At 33.2% G+C, this 19,829-nt stretch overlaps 1 protein-coding gene across 1 annotated transcript; it reads left to right on the forward strand.

Annotated features, from left to right (window-relative positions):
* The first annotated feature begins 10,344 nt into the window (after positions 1 to 10,344).
* Positions 10,345 to 14,374, forward strand: LOC143048832 (uncharacterized). Its single transcript, XM_076222701.1, has 6 exons — positions 10,345 to 10,437; positions 10,718 to 10,808; positions 12,134 to 12,203; positions 12,443 to 12,504; positions 13,298 to 13,388; positions 14,058 to 14,374. The coding sequence occupies exons 2-6, from the start codon at positions 10,725 to 10,727 to the stop codon at positions 14,372 to 14,374; spliced, it is 624 nt and encodes a 207-aa protein (XP_076078816.1). The 5' UTR covers positions 10,345 to 10,437; positions 10,718 to 10,724.
* Positions 14,375 to 19,829: the final 5,455 nt, after the last annotated feature.

Here is a 19,829-nt window from a genome sequence, read left to right on the forward strand (position 1 = left end):
TTAAACTCAGAGGTCAAGAAGAACTTGTATTTTTTATTTTCTCTTTTGTATACATTTGATGTCTGAATTTTTGGTTGCGAAATACTAGTACTTTTTTTCTATTCTATCTTGTGCAAAGTTATTTACTTGCAGGTCTTACTAGCTATATGCCATGTTATTCATTTTCTTGTTCATCATGTCCCCTCTTAATCCAAATGTTTTCGCTTTAGGGAAGATTTACTAATCGATTACTCGTGGATTTACCTAGCGATACTTGAGTACTCGCTCGATAAATTATATATAATTATACCCTTTTATGTACATGTATTGTGGGTCGTTGTCTTATGGTCGTAAAACCCTCAACATTATTACCTAGGACTAGATAACAGTCCAAGGAATTTTATACCATAATTAATAGCTCATTTATTACATGTACTAATTATGTAAACTGGTTATAATCTTATCAAGTAATTAAATAATATCTAAAGAAAAATTATTACTCAAATAACAGTAATTTGGAACAGTAGAAAAACTCATTTAAAGATCAACAAAGGGGTAATGATTGGAACTTACTGATACCATCAACTATTTTCTGAGGGTCGACACAGGGTGCAGCGAACTTGTTCTTTTTTAACAGTATTATCTATTTTTTTTCTGGGACGTAGCTATTTCTCAAATTTGTAAGGTAACTAACAGTCCTGCTGATGAAACGCTCTGGTACAGAGAAGGGAGAGTCAATAAAATTATTTAGCTAAAAACGTAAGCCTTGGGGAAATGCTCTTGTTCACATATTCTACATGTACATCTGCTAGCAGGTATTTCAAAATGACAGCTAAACGCTAACATTGGAATCGAGTACTCGTTGACATCCCTAATGTTTACTAGTTTGCTAATCGTTTTTATATTTGCGAGCGTATGTTTTCACTTTTTGCCAGATATATTTCCAGCAGTTTATTAAGCCAAATATTCATTTCCATCCTTTTTTAAGTAAAGTTGTACTTTCCTCAGTAAAGTAATTTCCAGAATCCAATCACCTCTCACATCCCTAAATTTCAAATTCCAATCTCTCTCCCCCCCCCCCCCCCGTTTCTTCACAGTACATAATTGTCAATTATTTCTTATGAATTTAATAATTATCCATTGAGAAAAGTAAGAAAAATTGATTGATAAAAAATTTCCACTTTACTCAGAATTGAAAACCCAAAATAAAATGCAATTCACTGCCATTCAAATGTTGGATTTAATACCACTTTGCCGATCGAAGTTTATTTCGGGATAGTCTTGTAAAAATTGATGCCTGTTTTAAAAATGGCACACAGTATTCTCTCTTTGTACGTTTATCAAATGCACTGTGGTACTCTTTTGGAATGATTAATTCATTCATGAGTACTCTGCTATATGTCCAGAGCTATTTATGTCCGATTGAAAATTCATGACAGCATTTTTTATTATTATTAGGCATACATTACACTGCTTCGACCTTACCGACATGGTGGGCCGATATTTTAAATATCTTCCCATTTCTACAAGATTTTGAATGTGTTTCTTTCTACAAATAAAAACAAATATTTATATGATTTTTTTCCCTTGTTTTATTTTTACATTTTGGAAAATTAGCGGTTATTGACATGAACCATTTTTGATATTTAAATCAAGTTTAAGTATATAACTTCCTATTACCAAGAAATGTCATTACACGGTATGGATTTAGCTCATTACGACAGACCATAGAGTTATTCGTAGCTGCTTTAATTAATTCAGATTATATGGAATTCTTTTGGATATAGGTTATATTTGAAATAGCATACCATATATCTTTATTTATATTGTGAAGGTACGTATTTTGTTTTATGTTTCTCTATATTAAACAAATTCAAAGCATGCACTTGCTCCCTTGCACTTGCATTCAAACACCCATTCACACATACATAGAGTATACTAACGTTAGTTTTTTTATTATTATTTTCGTTTAACATTTTCCACCACACAGCTTTAAACATCCTGAATATTTTACTAATACTAAAACTAAAGACTAAACAACACGAACCCCAGGGATCTCAGGTGCTCCGTAAGGGTAGGCAGATCCTGCCTCTCATGTGACACCCGTTATAATAATAAGAATAAAAAACTCCGAATATAAGATAACCTTGCAATTGTAAAATTTGAAAAAAGAACGTTGAAATTTGTGTTTTGTTTTTCGTACTATTCTCTTGATATACTCAGCAGTTATTAGCTATTTTATCATTTCAAAGTTTCTTGCTATTTGGAGAATTTGGTGTTGATTGCAGATCTCGGTTATTTTTGATTATTTGATAATGACCTATCTATTGTTGAATACTATATGTGTGTTTTTATGTAATTCGTGTCCTGTCAAATGTTGAAGACTATATTTGTTTTTTTATGGTTATTTGTGTCCTGTCTAAATGAACTCTAATACGCATGCAGAAATATTACACGCATGCCGAAATGTTTAAAGTTTAAAAACATCTGATGTCAAGTGTTGTTTTATGTGATACTTTTCTTGGAATGCATTCAGCTTAGAAATATTAACAACGATTTTTGTTGTAACAATACTAGAATATGAACCAGAAATTCAAGTTAAAAATGTTAGGCTCGAAACATTATGAGCAATTTTATATTTGAATAATGTATAAATGCCAAGTATAGGTAGACTTCCAATCTCTTTTTCCCCCGTATAGGAATCATTGCATCAGTCATTTCAAAGGTCTGTAAAAAGTAGTTAATGAAGAAATGTCAGAGATCTAAATATCTTTCTCGTTTTGTACCAGCTGTTTCTGAAGTGGAAACTCAAATTTTCCACTTATCATTTCGGTTTAACAATGTTTCAGAACTCAACTTTTCTATAAATTGTTTAATGTGTTATCGTCCAGCATGTGCATGAAATGTTGATGCGAATTCCATATAGCTTTCCATCATACTTAACAAAAACAATGGCATATAACAGTTTATTTTGTGAAGTGCAATATGGAATTGTTTCGGAAGTAGTTCCCAATGAAAGTAAAATAGATAAAATTCAAATAACTTACTGAAAAATCATCTTTCAGATTGCAATTTGTATACAAAGTTATCTTGCAATCTCTTTAACACTTATGTTGCAGGGTCATGGCCAGTAATTGGAGTCTTTGTGGTGTTTGTGATAATCGTCATATAACCAACCCGTCAGAAGTTTGGTGTTCCGAATGCGAGGAAGGACCATGCGGAAATTGTAAAGAACACCACGGTGTTTCTAAGGGAACAAAACACCATGAAACAGTTTCCATTGTCGATTACAAGAAACTACCGACTGAAATCCTTCAAATCGCACAGATGTGTGACAAGCATAATAGTAAATACGAGTTTTTCTGTAAAAAGCACGACTGTGTATGTTGTAAATGTTGTTTGAAATATCATAAAAGTTGCAAAGGTGTAACAGACATCAACAAAGTAACAAAAAACGTCAAAACTTCAAATGCATTTCATGAAATAGATCAATCTTTGCTTGAAGCTGTTGTGAATATCAAACGGATAAGTTCTAACAGGGAAGAGAATTTAACATCGCTGGTAAACCAGAAAAGAGAAATCGAAGAAGAAATACAACAAACCAGAACCAAGATAAATAATCACCTTGACAAACTTCAGAATGATTTGATGAAAGAATTAATGGCGACAGAACAAAACGAAAGCAGCAAAATACGAAAGTTGTTAACTACTTTAAAACAGAAGGAACAAAAGGTCGCAAAATATCAGACAAACTTAGCGAATATAAATAAGTTTGCATCGGAGCTGCACACATTTTTGTCAATTAAGCATATTCAAAACGATATGGCAATCGAAGACAAATTTATCCAATCGCTGTTCAAAAGTGATACCACGGATCAAGTCAATATTTCATGCACAATTAACAAGTCTTTACAGCAAATTACAGCCAGCATTCAGAAGTTTGGGGAAATTAATGTTTCTTCCGAACTTTGTAAGATGTCCATTCAGATACAGAAACACAAACAAGCCCAGCTAAAGGTAGCTCTTCCAACCAGAAATATCGATAACCAGGAAATCACAGACAGGGTACAGAAGGTTGAAGATATGAATGTCAGTTCTACTCGCTGTGATTTAGCCATTAAGAAACAAAACGACAGACAACCCCAGATTATGGTAACTCTCCCAACACGAAATATCAATAAACTGACTTTGACATTGCAAAAACGTTTCAAAACAGGATTGTCAGAGGTCCGAGGTTGTTCAATGCTTCCAGATGATAGAATGGTATTCTCTTGTTATCAACAAAAGGGAATAAAAGTATTGAAATCAGACGGAACATCTGATTTTGAAATAAAGACAATTGATCATACTTTTGATGTGGCATTTATTGATAACGATTCGATTGCTTCAACATCTGCCGAATCAGATAAGATTAATATAATAGACATAAGGAACCGCAAACTGAAGAAACCAATACAAGTAAACTCAGGTAATTATGGAGTAGTATACAAAGATGGAAATTTGATTCGTTGTTCGAGGAAGAATGGACTAAATATGATTAGTCTTAAAGATGAATCTATGTTCAATATTCATAATATTGCACTACCTCCTAACGCATACGTTACAACATTTGCTGACAAACTGATCTATACAAAAGGCAACAATAACAGTGTAATATGTTGTGATTACCATGGTAATATACTGTGGACATTCCGTGATACAAGCGTTCTGATTTATCCACGCGGTATCTCTGTAGATAATGGCGGTAATGTGTTTGTAGTTGGATATGCTACTCACAATGTGGTCGTCATCTCTGCCGATGGACAACGCTGCAGGCAACTTGTATCGCGAAGAACTGCTGGACTGATTGATCCGACAGTTCTGCACTATGACCAACGTACCAACACATTGTTAGTGGCTACTTCGAAAGGTGACGCTTTTTTGTATCATGTTACATAATCACGTCCTACTCACCGAATAGAACATTGCGTTCATTTAGATTTTGGAATATGTATCAAATTAATTATTTTGTTTCATCTGATCTTGTATTTTTTTCATCCCCGAACAAATATTAACGGGGTTTGCCTAACCTTGATTAACCATTCAGGTGTACGTTCACATGACCAATATTGAGCCAAAACGTAAATAAAAATCTCATTTCAAGGAAACGTTTTTTTTGTTGAAAAAAATAGTAGTTTAGTTTCATGTTGTGACCTTGAACTTTGACTTATTGTTTCCAAAATTGATAGGTAACATCCTTTTCCCATTATTTCCCACCTATACGATAATAAAAGGGAAACAAAGTGACCAAATGGATACTATTTTTTTCAATAAGTTTTAGTACAGCGAACTTAACTTTGACTTATTGGCAGCTAGAACCACTAGCATCTTTCAACTCTCTATATATATATTCCATTTCTTTGTAAGTTTCATTTTGAACGTTAACGTTCTCGTTAGTTTACATCCGGATATACTTTTCAGAATAAAGTTTATTCTTGTTTACCTTTACTATTGCCCGAATAATGCAGTCGTAATATTCCGCTGATCTACGATTACTAAAGTAACGCCTGAATGCATAGACAATGAAAAATCTTCAATCAACCATTCGGAATTAGCTCGGGATACACCTTTCTCGATTAAATTGAGTTGATTGCTGATTGGTCACCTCTTCTACTAGGCACCAATCAAAATCCAGGTTTCGTGAAGAGTTTCAATCGTGGTAGGAATTCAGGCCCTCGCAAGTAGGAGAGATCGATTACGGGGAGGGACTGAACTATTTAGGTTACTTATACTATGGAATGTTCATTCATTCATTCATCTAATTTTAAAAGATATATACGGGCATATTGCGTCTCCGCTAATTTTTCAAAGTTCCAATACTACGTTTCCTGAAACTGAAAGTATACGTTTCCAGAATTTGTATATATAACTTTTCCGGAAATTTACCTAGTAGTAAATTATAACTATTTGAATAAATGTTAGATACATTAATTTTTTTTATACTTTTATACCAACAAATTCTGATCTTATAGATAGTACCATTTGAATCTGATTATTAGGATTTTTGGAAAATGGCTGACACATTGATTTGGTTTGGCTTACTTGCCAAACAATACGATTGGAGAATGCTTTGTAGAATTACTATCAGATGCTCCATCTGACGAAAAATTAATGAAGTTTGCAGATTACATAAATATTTGAATTCTTTAAGGATATACAATGGTGCCGAGTCCTTTCATACCCACTTAAACGAGCAGTTTTACGCTTACTTTTTTGTCTGTGTCGATGTGCTATTAAAACTGTAAACAGTAGCAGATGAACTTCTTTTATTGAACAAATCACTTGTACACTGACGCAACGTCAGATATTGCTACCATTTAGTGTAACAGAAAAATGACGTTAAATTGAAAACGCACACTATCTAATTCTTCCTGCTTTCCTTTTTTGGTAAATGCAAAGTATAACACACAAGTGTAAATGCTGTGAGAATCCAATCCAATATGATTTTATAATTAACATAGGAAATGCAATTTTACTGCTGGTAATTATATGTTTTTGGAGGAATACGCTGCATTATATATTCAACTCGAGTACGATTTTATTCAAGCAGCAACATACAATAGCTTATAGTTATGATACTGAAGTTTTCTGACTTTTTGATCGTCTTATAGATGTGTATTTTTGTAATGTGTGCATCATTTCGTTTTGTTGAAAGCAGGACATTTATATTTAGTGGAGGAAAGAACAAGTGAATGCAGTTTATGCCGTTCCTATAGCTAGCATAACGCTTCTGGCGACGTCAAATTATGATAACGGACAAACTTGCAAGACATTTTCATTAATCCGTATTTTGTATAGATAACCCTGTAATGTTAATACTATTTGGTGTACCAACTTCAACTTTAAAAGTACTTTTTATTGGTATGGTTATCAAAGCCGAAAAATAATCTTCACGAAATCAAATCTCTGTTTTTTTGGCCGTACAAGTTTTGTGAAGGCATGAAAGTTCAACTCGGACATTTCCGCAAGACATTGCAAATCTTTTGTTTTGAATTGAATATGTAGCTCAATTTATTTTAAAAATCGAATTTTGAAAGCTTACACTTAGTACAAAACGATCGTGCTTACAAATTAATGAATTTTCTGTCAAAATTTTATTTTTTAACTGAAATGTTTGAAGTTTCCAAATTAAATTTCCGATGGGACATTTCCGTACATCATATTCTTTTGAAAATATGTATGCAAATTTTAAATGGAGACAGCCATGTTAACCAATACTGAAATATATCACGTCATAGAATGTTCATGCAAAATTTCGAAGAGTTGCGTGAACATTTCGCGAATTGTGCGAGTTTTATGCCCCGAGTTTGTTACATGGGACAACGCTAAGTTAACGTTTTTCGGATAATCTGTGTCTTCCTAAGCCTATGAATATTATATTTTTATTCTTTCTCTATCATAATGTGAAAATGTAAGAATCAATCTTTATTTTCTTGTATAATTTGAAATATTTATTTCAGCATTTCTATAAAACAATTCCGGTCAAATATTTACTTAACGCTGTTTTTCGTGGTAGTAGCAATATCTAACGTTGCGTCACTGTGAATGTATATACTATTATGGACTTTGTACGACATGTTTGCTACCAATTGTATTATGACTTTGCTTTCCTTCAAAAGGTATTCCTTAATTATTTTTTCGGAAAAGTAATATTTTTTTTTTCATTACTGACTATTTTCCCGGAAAAGTAAAGTATTTATTTCCGGATACGTCGACTTTTTCCCACGGAAAAGTCATTTTTTTTTCCTGGAAAAGTAATGCCAATTTTGGGAAATGTAAAACGCCGAAATATACATCACATATACCTTTTTTTATGTGATCGCTAATCAGTTTTATTACGTTCACACATATTTAGAATGCATTGTATCTTTAAATAACTAATTATTTCAAGTATAAAGAGAAGTTTACAATTAAGATTTCGGATTTTCTTTCAAAATAATATCAATTGAAACTAAATAATTCACAAAATCTGGGACAAAATATACTTTTAGAAAGTATACTATTTCAAGAGAGAATAAATCTTGTATAACAACAGTCAACGAGTTTTGTACTCTATCTACATATTGACATATTCATTTATCCTGCAATTAGGTGTTCCACTATACAGATACAGCCCTACAGATATCGCTATACGGTATCTGTATACTATACAGATATCGCTTTAAAGCTCCGCCCACTGCCGGACTGAGTATTGTATGAACCTACGTGACCTCAGAATGTGTATTGCAGTCGCATTCCTGCGAATTAACGATTACTTTTATACATGCTGTTTGTTTTCAAACATTTCTTTAGAGCAATAAGAATCACACCAATGTTCTGATAACATATACACATGAACAGCAGTCTATAAGATGACAACTATCGACTTCAAAACTTGAATGTGTATGATTGTGTAACAAAAACAACCATGTCAATTTCAGCATGCATGTTTAGTGAATGTCGAGTCTGAAGCGTAGGACAACTTGTACACTCCTGTTTCAAATTGGACAATGTTTTGTTATTTGTTTTTACTGTTGAAATTAGTCTGTTGTCATGTTAAAATAAATAATTATTCACCTTGAGCGATGTATAATTGTTGACCATTCGAAATTCTTTTTTTGCGACCCCGTCTTCAGCTGAAAGTGTGATTACTGTATCGTATTACTACACGGGCCACAGGCGATTTCAAATCGAAAATAAATGCAAAACATGTGTTTTTGTGTCTTTCAAAACACAAATAATATACAAAATTAATTGCAGGATACAGACAATAACTGTTTAGTGTCTTTAAATATCAGCTGTATTTGTACTCGGCTCGAAACAGGTGTAATAGCTCGCTAAAAGCTCGTATTCACCTTGTTTTCTAGCCTCGTACAAATACAACTGATATTTAAAGACACTAAACAGTTATTGTCTATATATTCTTACATATTTCGTACAACTGATTTGTGAAAACGTGGAAATCTTCATATAAAATGAAGATAAATTAATGCAAATGCCGACTTACGGGAAGGTCGGGCTTGTAGGTATAATCACTTCGATGACCATTCATGCGTTTATTGAATATCTGTTCTGTATCGTCAACATATACTGCATGACTCATCGACTCTGAAGAAAGTATACAACATTCTGGGTTTTGCAAGTAACATTGCAAAATATAGTGTACATAGACCTAGAGGAGTGGCAAGTCAATGTTTCAGTATTCAGTATTTGGTGGCAATTCAGACATCCTTTGTTACCACACGACTTGCACCAACCTGCAGTTAAAAAGCGTTTATAAGAAGAGACATAAACTATCACATAAATGTCTTATTTCTGGTCTCCAAAAAGCTAAGACAGGAGGTTTTAGAAAAATCTTGGATAACTTTGGGTGTTTGGCGATACTCTGGCAATTGGCACAGATCAAACATGAATTACATGTTAGTTAAGGCAGGATTGTTTATGCTAAGACAAACGAAGCTATTTCGCTTCACCGCGTCTGTTTGTAAGTTTTGTAATATTTCAAACAGACCGTCAGGGCATTACTTATAGTATACTATATTATAAACTTAAAGTTTCATAAAATCTGGCAAGAATTGTAACCGTGAGAGCGCTACCGAGGCCATTTTCCATAAATTCAATATTTCAATGGGGCATTACTCTTTTAAAAAGTGTGAGATCGCTAACAAGGCCGGACGGACGGACGATCAAGGATGGACGTCTGTTATTTTTATGTCCCGGCAAAAGTGTGCAATGGGGTTAAAAATACTCTTCTGTCAAAGTTCCATACACTTTTTTCATGCTTGACATCTTTTAAAATTCTTGTCTATACAGTTTGCTGTTTGGTATGAGTCAAGGCTCCGTGTTGAAGCAGAACTTTGATCTATAATCATAACTTTAATACATTGTGACTTGGATGGAGAGTTTTCTCATTGACACTCATACCACACCTTCTCATTTTTATTTAAAAACTTAAACTCGAGACTGTTACTAAATGTAATTATAAACGGCAAAATACAAGTCCGTTCGGTAAAATGCGGAAAACTGAGAAAAAAAAAATGTTTCAAAAAATTATTTTAGATATCGTCTCTTGATCATACTTGTAACAGCTTCTATCATAGTTTCATTGAAGTCCCAGATTGTTTGACAACGAGGATTAAAAAAAAGAGTGTTCAATGGGAGATAATGTATAGCTTTTTTTAATATTATATTTTCATTAATATAATATTCAAAGTTCCGTCTTAACGTTTACATACATAACTGCTGTTGTAATGTCACAAACAACCAGTGTTAACATAATACCGTTTTCAAACATGTGACTTCCGACGTCAACTACGTCACAATATACCGCTGTTGACAAGGAGATATCTTCCCGACGTTATCCATCTTCAAGACAGTTACTAGATCCCAGCTTGAACATTTTGCATACAAAATCATACAGACTTCTCGATTACAGATTTGGTAAGTACGTATTTTTTTTTAATTAAACAATAATTTACAAAATAAAAAAGAATTGATGAAAAAAGATTTATTAAAGAGCAAAGCATACTAAGGTTTGAACGTTTAATCAGAAAATTTCGATGTCTTATAGCATTTCAGTGAATTTTATAAAAAGTATATCTGAAAAAAAAACCACCATAATTATTTTTTTAAATTTACTTGCTGTGTAATGAATATTTCTATTTCTTTATTATTATTTTTTATATACACAACAAATAATTTTACATTGGATTTTTTTCAGGAAAGATATGGATAGATCTGGCTCTATAGATGTTTCTATTATTCTGTCTGCTGCTTGCAGCGACAAAACCCAACATGGAATTAACATTGAGGTAAGTTGATTGCAATCTGCAAAATACGGATACTTTAAATAAGACTCGCACAAATAAATTTAAATGTATCGAAAGAAAACCGACAAAGTAATGCAAAATAGAAATGAAAATTGAAACGGATAATTTCTCACTAATTTAACAGACAACAACCCGACCAGAGAAGAAACCCGCCTACGACCATTAATGGGTCTGCATGCAATTCAGCGAAAAAAATTCGGTCCCAGAGGCAGTCTTCAGTTGAAACTAGCCCATAAAAGTCCATTACATTTCTTATAGAATTTAATAAAATAAGAATTAGGAATGCACATTAAATCTGTACCATCGTCGCTAAAATTGTGATTTGTGGTCTTCAAAATTAAAAGAGAGGTGAAAGAAATATTTTGTATTGATTTAAAATTAAAGATGACATCCCCGTATATCAGAGAGTCGAAAGATACCGCAGAAGACATTCAAACTCGTATGTCGAAAATAGAATGACAACACCATGGTTAAAAAAAAAAAAAAAAACCAAGAAAAACAACAGGGCAAAAAACACAACATAGAAAGCTAAAGACTGAGCAACTCGTAAAAACAGATCTCTGATTTTGTTATGCACATATGAGCTGCGACGAGATTTTTTGTGCACATATGTGCTGCGACGAGATTTTGCTATGCACATGTGAGCTGCGACGAGATTTTGTTATGCACATATGTGCTGCGACGAGATTTTGTTGTGCACATATGTGCTGCGACGGGATTTTGTTATGCACATATGTGCTGCGACGAGATTTTGCTATGCACATGTGAGCTGCGACGAGATTTTGTTATGCACATATGTGCTGCGACGAGATTTTGTTGTGCACATATGTGCTGCGACGGGATTTTGTTATGCACATATGTGCTGCGACGAGATTTTGTTGTGCACATATGAGCTGCGACGAGATTTTGTTGTGCACATATGAGCTGCGACGAGATTTTGTTATGCACATATGTGCTGCGACGAGATTTTGTTATTCACATGTGAGCTGCGACGAGATTTTCTTGTGCACATATGAGCTGCGACGAGATTTTGTTGTACACATAAGAGCTGCGACGAGCACATGCGTTCTGGTGGAGCAAACCTTTCGAATACGATTCTGTTGGCATTGTAATGTTCACAAATAACGAAACAGGTTCTAATATGTGAAGCTGCAAATTATATCCGATAAACAAATTCTAATATGTGAAGCTACAAATTATATCCGATAAACAAATTCTAACATGTGAAGCTACAAATTATATCCGATAAACAAATGCTTGTGTCCCGCAGATTATTACATAATGTATCTTCTTTCATTCTTTTCCAGCAAAAGGATAGTTTCAGATGTACACAAAAGAAGAACCCTGGTCAAGAAATATTAATTACTGCATTAAACAGTAAGTTTTTGGAACCAGTAACGTTAAAAGAATAGAACAGAGGAGCTTTTACAATGCATTTAAACGAGACAGTAAATTTCGAAGGAATATGATAACTTTCTCATGGATCGTGTAGAATAAAAAAAAAAAAGAAGAAGTTTGAGACATAAATCAGCCACTTCAATTGAGAGTGTTTATCGTTTTTCTTTTAATGTGATATTTATACTTTTTATGTATTTAAAAACATTTTCTAATTTCAGATAGACCATCAAACAAAAAGAATTCGTCTTGGACAAGGCGAGCACTCAACAAAATTATGAATGTAATTAAGAAAGGACGGATGGTGTTACATGCCATAAATCTAATTTGTACTTAAAATAAACAGTTAGTGAACACGACAGAAAAAGGTGCATTTCGGGGCCCTTTATAGCTGGCTATGTGGTATGGGCTGTGCTCATTGTTGAAGGCCGTATGGTGACCTATAGTTGTTAATTTCTGTGTCATTTTGGTCTCTTGTGGACGGTTGTCTCATTGGCAATCATACCACATCTTTTTTTTTTTTTTTATATAAACAAAATAAAAAGAAAATAATGAGGTGATCAGTTATATTTATTTATTCATGATAAAAATGGACAATATGTATAAAGTTAAGAATAAGGCTAAAAGAAAAAGAATACAAAAAATACAGAACTGAAGGACCACTATCCAAATACTCGTATACTAGTATAACTAACAATAATTATAGGATTTTTAACATAAATACATCAATACTAGTCAATACAACAACAAAAAACCCTATAGGTTCTAGTACCACGCAATGACATATCTAGAGCCTGTATATGAATACTTGATACGGCTAGTGCCTCATGTTAGGCTGGATTCCGGAACAACTGAGATCATCCGCTGGATTTTGTTGGGGTTTATGTTGCTAAAAAAAAAACTTTATGTATTTAGGTTGTGTTTTGTGTACTTTATTTGTCTTTTTTTGTCCCATTGTTTAAAGGCAGACAACATGGTTATACTGTATGCACTTTATTTGTGCTTGTATGTACGCGTCAGAAATATGTGTTATGTAGTATACGAGGAGAGTTAAAATGTATTTTTTTCTCTCCTAGATTAAAGGATCAATGACCAGACGAGTAAAACATAGACAGACACGTGATACAGAGTTTTGTTTTGAAGACGAAGAGGAATATTATCAGCAAGGTAACTACACTTATAACGTTTAGGAAGATTTATGGTTTTTGTGTTGTTGTTTTGAGGGGGAGGGTGGGGGCGAGGAATTTGAACTTTTTATCACAAATCTCACACAGTCAGATGAATAAGGTGAACTTTATGGTAGTAATTACATTTTTTTTTAAAGCAATATGTTATCGTTGATGACCACTTGAAGCAAGTCGGTATACATCATCACGGCTTGGGTGACGTAATTTACCCGGGCGACTTAGGGTCACCAATACCGTCCAGATCAAATGATATATACCGATTTTATTGGCAAAAAGCTGTTAAACACATGACAATGATCAATTTACGTGAACTATTTAGAAATATGCGGATAATATTCCACAATCCACGGCTCATAGGAACGTAACAACAAATAGATTTTACCTACATGTATTTCATGTGTTAAGTAAATATAATATTTCTGGAATCGTCTATAGACATTTTTTCTGAAAGAATTATAAAAAATAACCAATAAGGTCAAACTTTTATGATGTATGCATCAAATGGCGAAAAAAAAACATCCATTTTTAATGGAAACGACTACGGCTTTTTTTTTCATGTTTAGATTATTCAAAATAGAAATTATACATATACCATACGGGTATTCAGGTCAATACTTTGTGTATTCAATTTAAATTGTTTTCTTTTCAGAATTTACGACGACAACCATGACTATTGATAACGAATGGCTGGATTTGGGTAACGATTTCGAGTTCTATCCCAGTGAGGAATTCTGGGATATAGCTGGTGTAGAAAGGTTGACGGAAACAGTCTCAGAGAATGGAGGATTGTGGGAAGTAGCAGACAGAGATACTTCAAGTGAAACACCAGCAGAGGAAAACAAGTTTTGCAAAATTGCAAAAATAGACTCTCAGTCTCTTTCAGACACACAAAAAAGACAAACAAATAAACATGGTAGCAAATTGTTGAGAAATTTGTTATGCTGCTCTTGCAAAACAACCAGATGAATCATCATGTAATTAAATTATTTTGATTTTGTTTTTTTTCATTAATAAAAATGTTTTATTCTGACGTAATTTGTTGATAATTTATTATGTTGTTTATACGTGCTATACTTAACTAGTCATATGCTTTGAAAGGATGATTGCAACGACACATGTTTGAATATATTGACCGTATTTGATAAGCTGACTATGCGGCATGGGCTTTGCTCATTGTTGAAGGTTGTACTGTGACCTATGGGTGGTAATTTCTGTGTCATTTGATCTCTTGTGGCGAGTTGTCTCATTGCTTATCAAACAACATCTACTTTTTTATTCTTACTCCATCATGTTTATTATAGAGCTTTGAATTTAAAGATGCCATTCATAACTATTAAAAACTGTAGTCGGAAGAAATAATCATCTGACTACAACATATTAACACACTGTTAAAGAAATTATATAATGGTTTATATGATAAGATTAAAAACATAGCAAAAATTGAGATACGCTGGTGAAACAGCAACCCAGCAATACACTGAAATAAGAAAATACATCTAGAGGTCTATAAATTATCTCTAGCAAAAGACAAGATTACAAGACACGTGTTAGAAAATACGAACAAGGTTTGATTTGCTTGATAATAAGTTCTCGTAAGATGATGTTAGCAATATTAGAATGGGAAATGTCGTCTGATTCAACTCTCCACCAATGACCAAATGAAGAACAAGTTAACGAGTATGGTCGACGTACGGCTGTCAACAATGAGAGAAACGATACCGATACAACAAGACACGAGACAAATACAATGCCTAGTAAATTCAAGATACAAATCGATACTAAATTTTGCGTGATGTGGTCATACCAGTACTGTCAGTTGATTGTACTAATTGCAGTTTCAGCGTCAATGGGATCTCTGAAAAAATATTTTCTGCAGTAGTCCATTGGATGAGACATTATCAGATCTTTCATAAAAAAGCAAGGCCTCAGAATGGTTCGAACGATTTTATTGACATTCAATGGAAAGTTTTCCCTGAGGTGTATAGCTTTAGAGTTTACCAATGGAGTTTTGGCTGCATTCTCTAACAACCCGACCCAAAGACGCTCTGGGGCATGACGTAAAGACAATTGGATGAATGAGATATGAGGTAAATGTCAACAAGACAGCAACCTAGCATCACAAACACTGACTACATAGATTGATCAACAACGGTTAACAATAAATCTTTGTTGAGTTTCACCAAGGTTTAGCATTGGCCCTAATACTTACATTTTTACAACTCTTACCTGAATGCTATAAATTTTACACAGATATGACTGTAGTGAAACTATAAATACAAACCAACATCTTTTGCACATCAATTTATACCTTACGAAGGTAAATTTCTAGATCTATGCTCAAATTTGATTCTAACATTAGGTTTGGTCTATTTCATCAATGAATTATAATTATAGTTTTTGAGAGAAAAAAAATAACCTTGGTTATCTGCCAACCCCGGATTAAGAAAATTCCTGTTTCTAGGAATTTAGTATAAGAGTAAGCATCTTTTGGTCAAATACATGATGGATCGTAGATTTTACCGAAACTTTCATGTACGAAATATTCAAATATCATTGATTTATGACCTTCCAAATGCGCCGACTTTGAAGCTTATAACAAACTTTTATGCAGATATTTTATAAACTATACAGCTTTAGAGATAGACCAATTCAAGAATGATATTGTGACCTTTTTGATAAAGTATATGATAACGTTATAATTCAAGGCCATATTTTGGCATAAGTGAACCTTAGGTATTTTGACTGGCACTGGAAAGTATACATAAAAGGTCATATGGTTTTTACGTCAATCGACCAACAACCATGCAAAATACACCGAGCAGTCGTCAATTCACGTTTGTAACAATTCTCTATACAAACGTAAAAGTCGTTCCGAATCTATCAAAAAAATGTTAATCATGATTCGTTCCCAATTACAATATATGATAATACCTAAGTACGCAAAATGACTTCTGATAATGTCAGAGTCTGTTTTGTTTCAAAAGGTCATGGATATGTTTTAACAAATGGAAATATTTGAAAATAGTTCAAGGGTATTCCGATAAGCTCGATTTTATGTAAGAAACTGTTATATCGGTTTCCATTGCTGGAGCAGATAAATTACTTTAAGATAAATATAGTTCTATACTTTTTGGTAACACAATAATTAATCATATGCAGATTACGATTTTCCTGTTGCATACTATTTGCAGAGGGATTTATCAATGACTTTTCCTTCTAAATGTGACACAAATCTAACCTTAAATAGCTCTGACCTTGTGAATGCAAAGTAAAGGAAGAATCTAGAAAATGGTTCACCTAAATAACGATCCTTTTAGCTTTAATGTATTTAGTCTGTCTTCATTTAAAATAAAGAAACTCTATATATTAGGATTAAAATAACTGTTGATTTTAATAGATCTAGGAAGATGTGGTGTGAGTGCCAATGAGACAACTCTCCATCCAAATAATAATTTAAAAAAAAGTAAACCATTATAGGTCAATGTACGGCCTTCAACACGGAGCCTTGGCTCACACCGAACAACAAGCTCTAAAGGGCCCCACAATTACTAGTGTAAACCCATTCAAACGGGAAAACCAACGGTCTAATCTATATAAAATAAAAAAACGAGAAACAACATGGTTAGGCCATATCTCCGTTGTTGTACACTTGATTAACTTTTATCAAATGGGAAAACAGGACAAATATGCTCTGAGGGCAAGTTTTTGCCATTAAATCTAATATTAAGTTCCGAAATAAATTATTTGATTTGTACGGAAACAATTCTATAGCTTGGCAGTACATTAATTGTTTGATTTATATTGTTTTAACTTTTCTTAATTTGTACAGCATGATGCAAGATTTAGTTACAGCAGATTTCATTGAGTGTGTATTCAAAGGTAATATCGTTGGTTAGCTTGCTTGTTAGCTGAACCGTGAAGTCATTGTTAGGTCAGGTAAACTACCCTTCTTTAAGAGTAGACTAGTCCGGCAGATAACCAATCGATCTGTTTGTTGGACTAGGCTACTTCGAAAGAAGGGTAGTATACCTGACCTGATAATGAATTCACGGTTCAGCTAACAAGCAAGCTAACCAAAGATACTACCTTTGGCTACATACTCAATGAAATCTGCTGTAACCGAAATCGAATTTCGAATTTTACATGTCGTTATTTGTTTTAAACCGATACTTTCTTAAACTTCAAAATATGACTTTAAAAAGAAATTCTCGAGAACGGAAATATTTGTTATGATTGTGTATTTTTAGTTTCTTGACAGTTACCAATATGAAGAAATTAAAGTGCGGGATAAATGACAATAATGACATAGAAATATCCAAAAACACATCAACAGTTCTCATTTATATCAATAGAGCTATTTCTATATTATATGTTAAGGTGCGCATGAATTATTTGCCACTGGACGTTAGTCAAACAACACTCAAAGAATATTTCAAAATCACACGTAATTGTGTGCAAATAAACCATTTCGGGTATAGCTTAGCTTTTGGAGTCATTGAATTGTATATAAAAAAAAAAATAAGAATTTGGCAATAAACCCGACTCATCAAATCGATCGATAAGTCAGAGTATGTTTTAATTTGAAATAAAATGACACAAGATTAAACTTTTATTGCGTAGAAATTATTTTTTTTTGGATATTTTTCGTAGATATGATCAATATTGAATGAAAGGCCGCCGGTCATACCAGACGACCTTGTTAGACTTTGGCGGGACTCTTTGAATATTTGAACGTGCAAATTATCTAGTGAATTCTCTGCAAGGAACCGTCTAAGTTGACTAGGTTAGGTTATGGAACTCCTTAGATAAATTATGTTGGACTTACTACGATTTGCATGTAATTTATCGTTATGTAAAACATAGGCCGAGGCCAAGTTTTCAATTAATTATGTAAATAATTTAATACTTTCAAATCAAACTTTTAATCTTAAATATTTTAATTTAACATTTGATTGATAAAAATTCTTTGATCAACATAAATCGACCAAGGTCTAGAATAATTGACATTTATAAGTTACTGACAAATAAATAAATTATTATGATAAATAACCAACAAATGAATGAAATTGTTATCTAAAAATGTTTAATTCATTTCATAATACCGTTATAAAGACATAAACACAATATAATCTTGAACTCTATACTTAATAGTAATCAGACCAATGTATGGCTAATCTGTAGAACAACATATGACCTTCCTTGACATATAAACCAAAATATTTTCTAATTCTGTTGAATAATTAAAGAGTTAAATGGGTACGTCTACGAACACCCGGTCCAAATAACTTTCTAAACAAAATATATGCAATTTTTGGGGCCCTTTTATAGCTTGCTGTTCGGTGTCAGCCTAGGCTCCGTGTAACTGTTGAACACCGTACCTTGACCCATAATGGTTTACTTTTATAAATTTTGACTTTGATGGAGAGTTGTCTCATTGGCAATCATACTACATCTTCCTTTATCTAATTACTTCAGATACACAAAATGAGGCAATACACAAGTAACACAATGATATTTAACTTTTTAATAAATCTGTATTGCAAAATTACACCCATGAGGGTCAAGCAATACAATCAAACAATAATTTAATGGATATTAAGTGCAAAACTAAACGACATTGCAATGGCAAAACACCCTAACTAACAAAATACGACAAAACGACAAATAACAGGACACACATTCCATCATAGAAAACTAACGTAACGACTGAGTAACACGAACCCCAGAAAAAAACCAACTGGGGATGATCTCGGGTACTTTGGAAAGGTACGCAATCCAGTTTCACAAATGACACAAACATTGTAATTTAAATTAAGTCCATGATGCCATGAGATACGTTATTCAATTAACCTCAGAAATAGATTACCTTAGCTGCATTTGGGAAACTTTTAAGAATTTTTGGTCTTTGATGCTCTTCAACACCGTACTTTATTTGGCCTTTTTAACTTTTTTTGATTCGAGCGTCACTGATGAGTCTTTTGAAGACGAAAGGCGCGTCTGGTGCAAGTACAAAATTCAATCCTAGTATTCATGATCAGTTTATTTACTAGTATCTCGTTCTTAAAAATGTCAGTTTTTATTAGATATTTTACCCACGGATTATGGTTGGGTTCGTGTTGCACTATCTTTTTCTGTAAATGTGTTCTGTGGACTGTTGTTTGACTTAATATCATCGTTTTTACTTAGATATATGAAGATGTGGTATGAGTGCCAATGCGACAACTCTCCATCCAAATAACAATTTATAAAAGTAAACTAGTATAGGTCAATGTACGACCTTCAACACGGAGCCTTGGCTCACACCGAACAGCAACCTATAAAGGGCCTCAAAATTACTAGTGTAAAACCCTTCAAACGGGAAAACCATCGGTCTAATCTATATAAAAAAACGAGAAACGTATAAATTACTAAACAAACGACA

Source organism: Mytilus galloprovincialis, chromosome 10, assembly GCF_965363235.1.
Source record: "Mytilus galloprovincialis chromosome 10, xbMytGall1.hap1.1, whole genome shotgun sequence".
In the NCBI taxonomy this organism is placed as follows: domain Eukaryota; kingdom Metazoa; phylum Mollusca; class Bivalvia; order Mytilida; family Mytilidae; genus Mytilus; species Mytilus galloprovincialis.

What these genes read in the sequence shown, in the direction of transcription:
- LOC143048832 (XM_076222701.1), top strand. Translation starts at nt 10,725, where the DNA reads ATGGATAGATCTGGCTCTATAGATGTTTCTATTATTCTGTCTGCTGCT. An exon ending in AACATGGAATTAACATTGAG is followed by an intron (nt 10,809 to 12,133) that starts GTAAGTTGATTG and finishes ATTCTTTTCCAG; the next exon opens with CAAAAGGATAGTTTCAGATG. An exon ending in AGAGGAATATTATCAGCAAG is followed by an intron (nt 13,389 to 14,057) that starts GTAACTACACTT and finishes TTTTCTTTTCAG; the next exon opens with AATTTACGACGACAACCATG.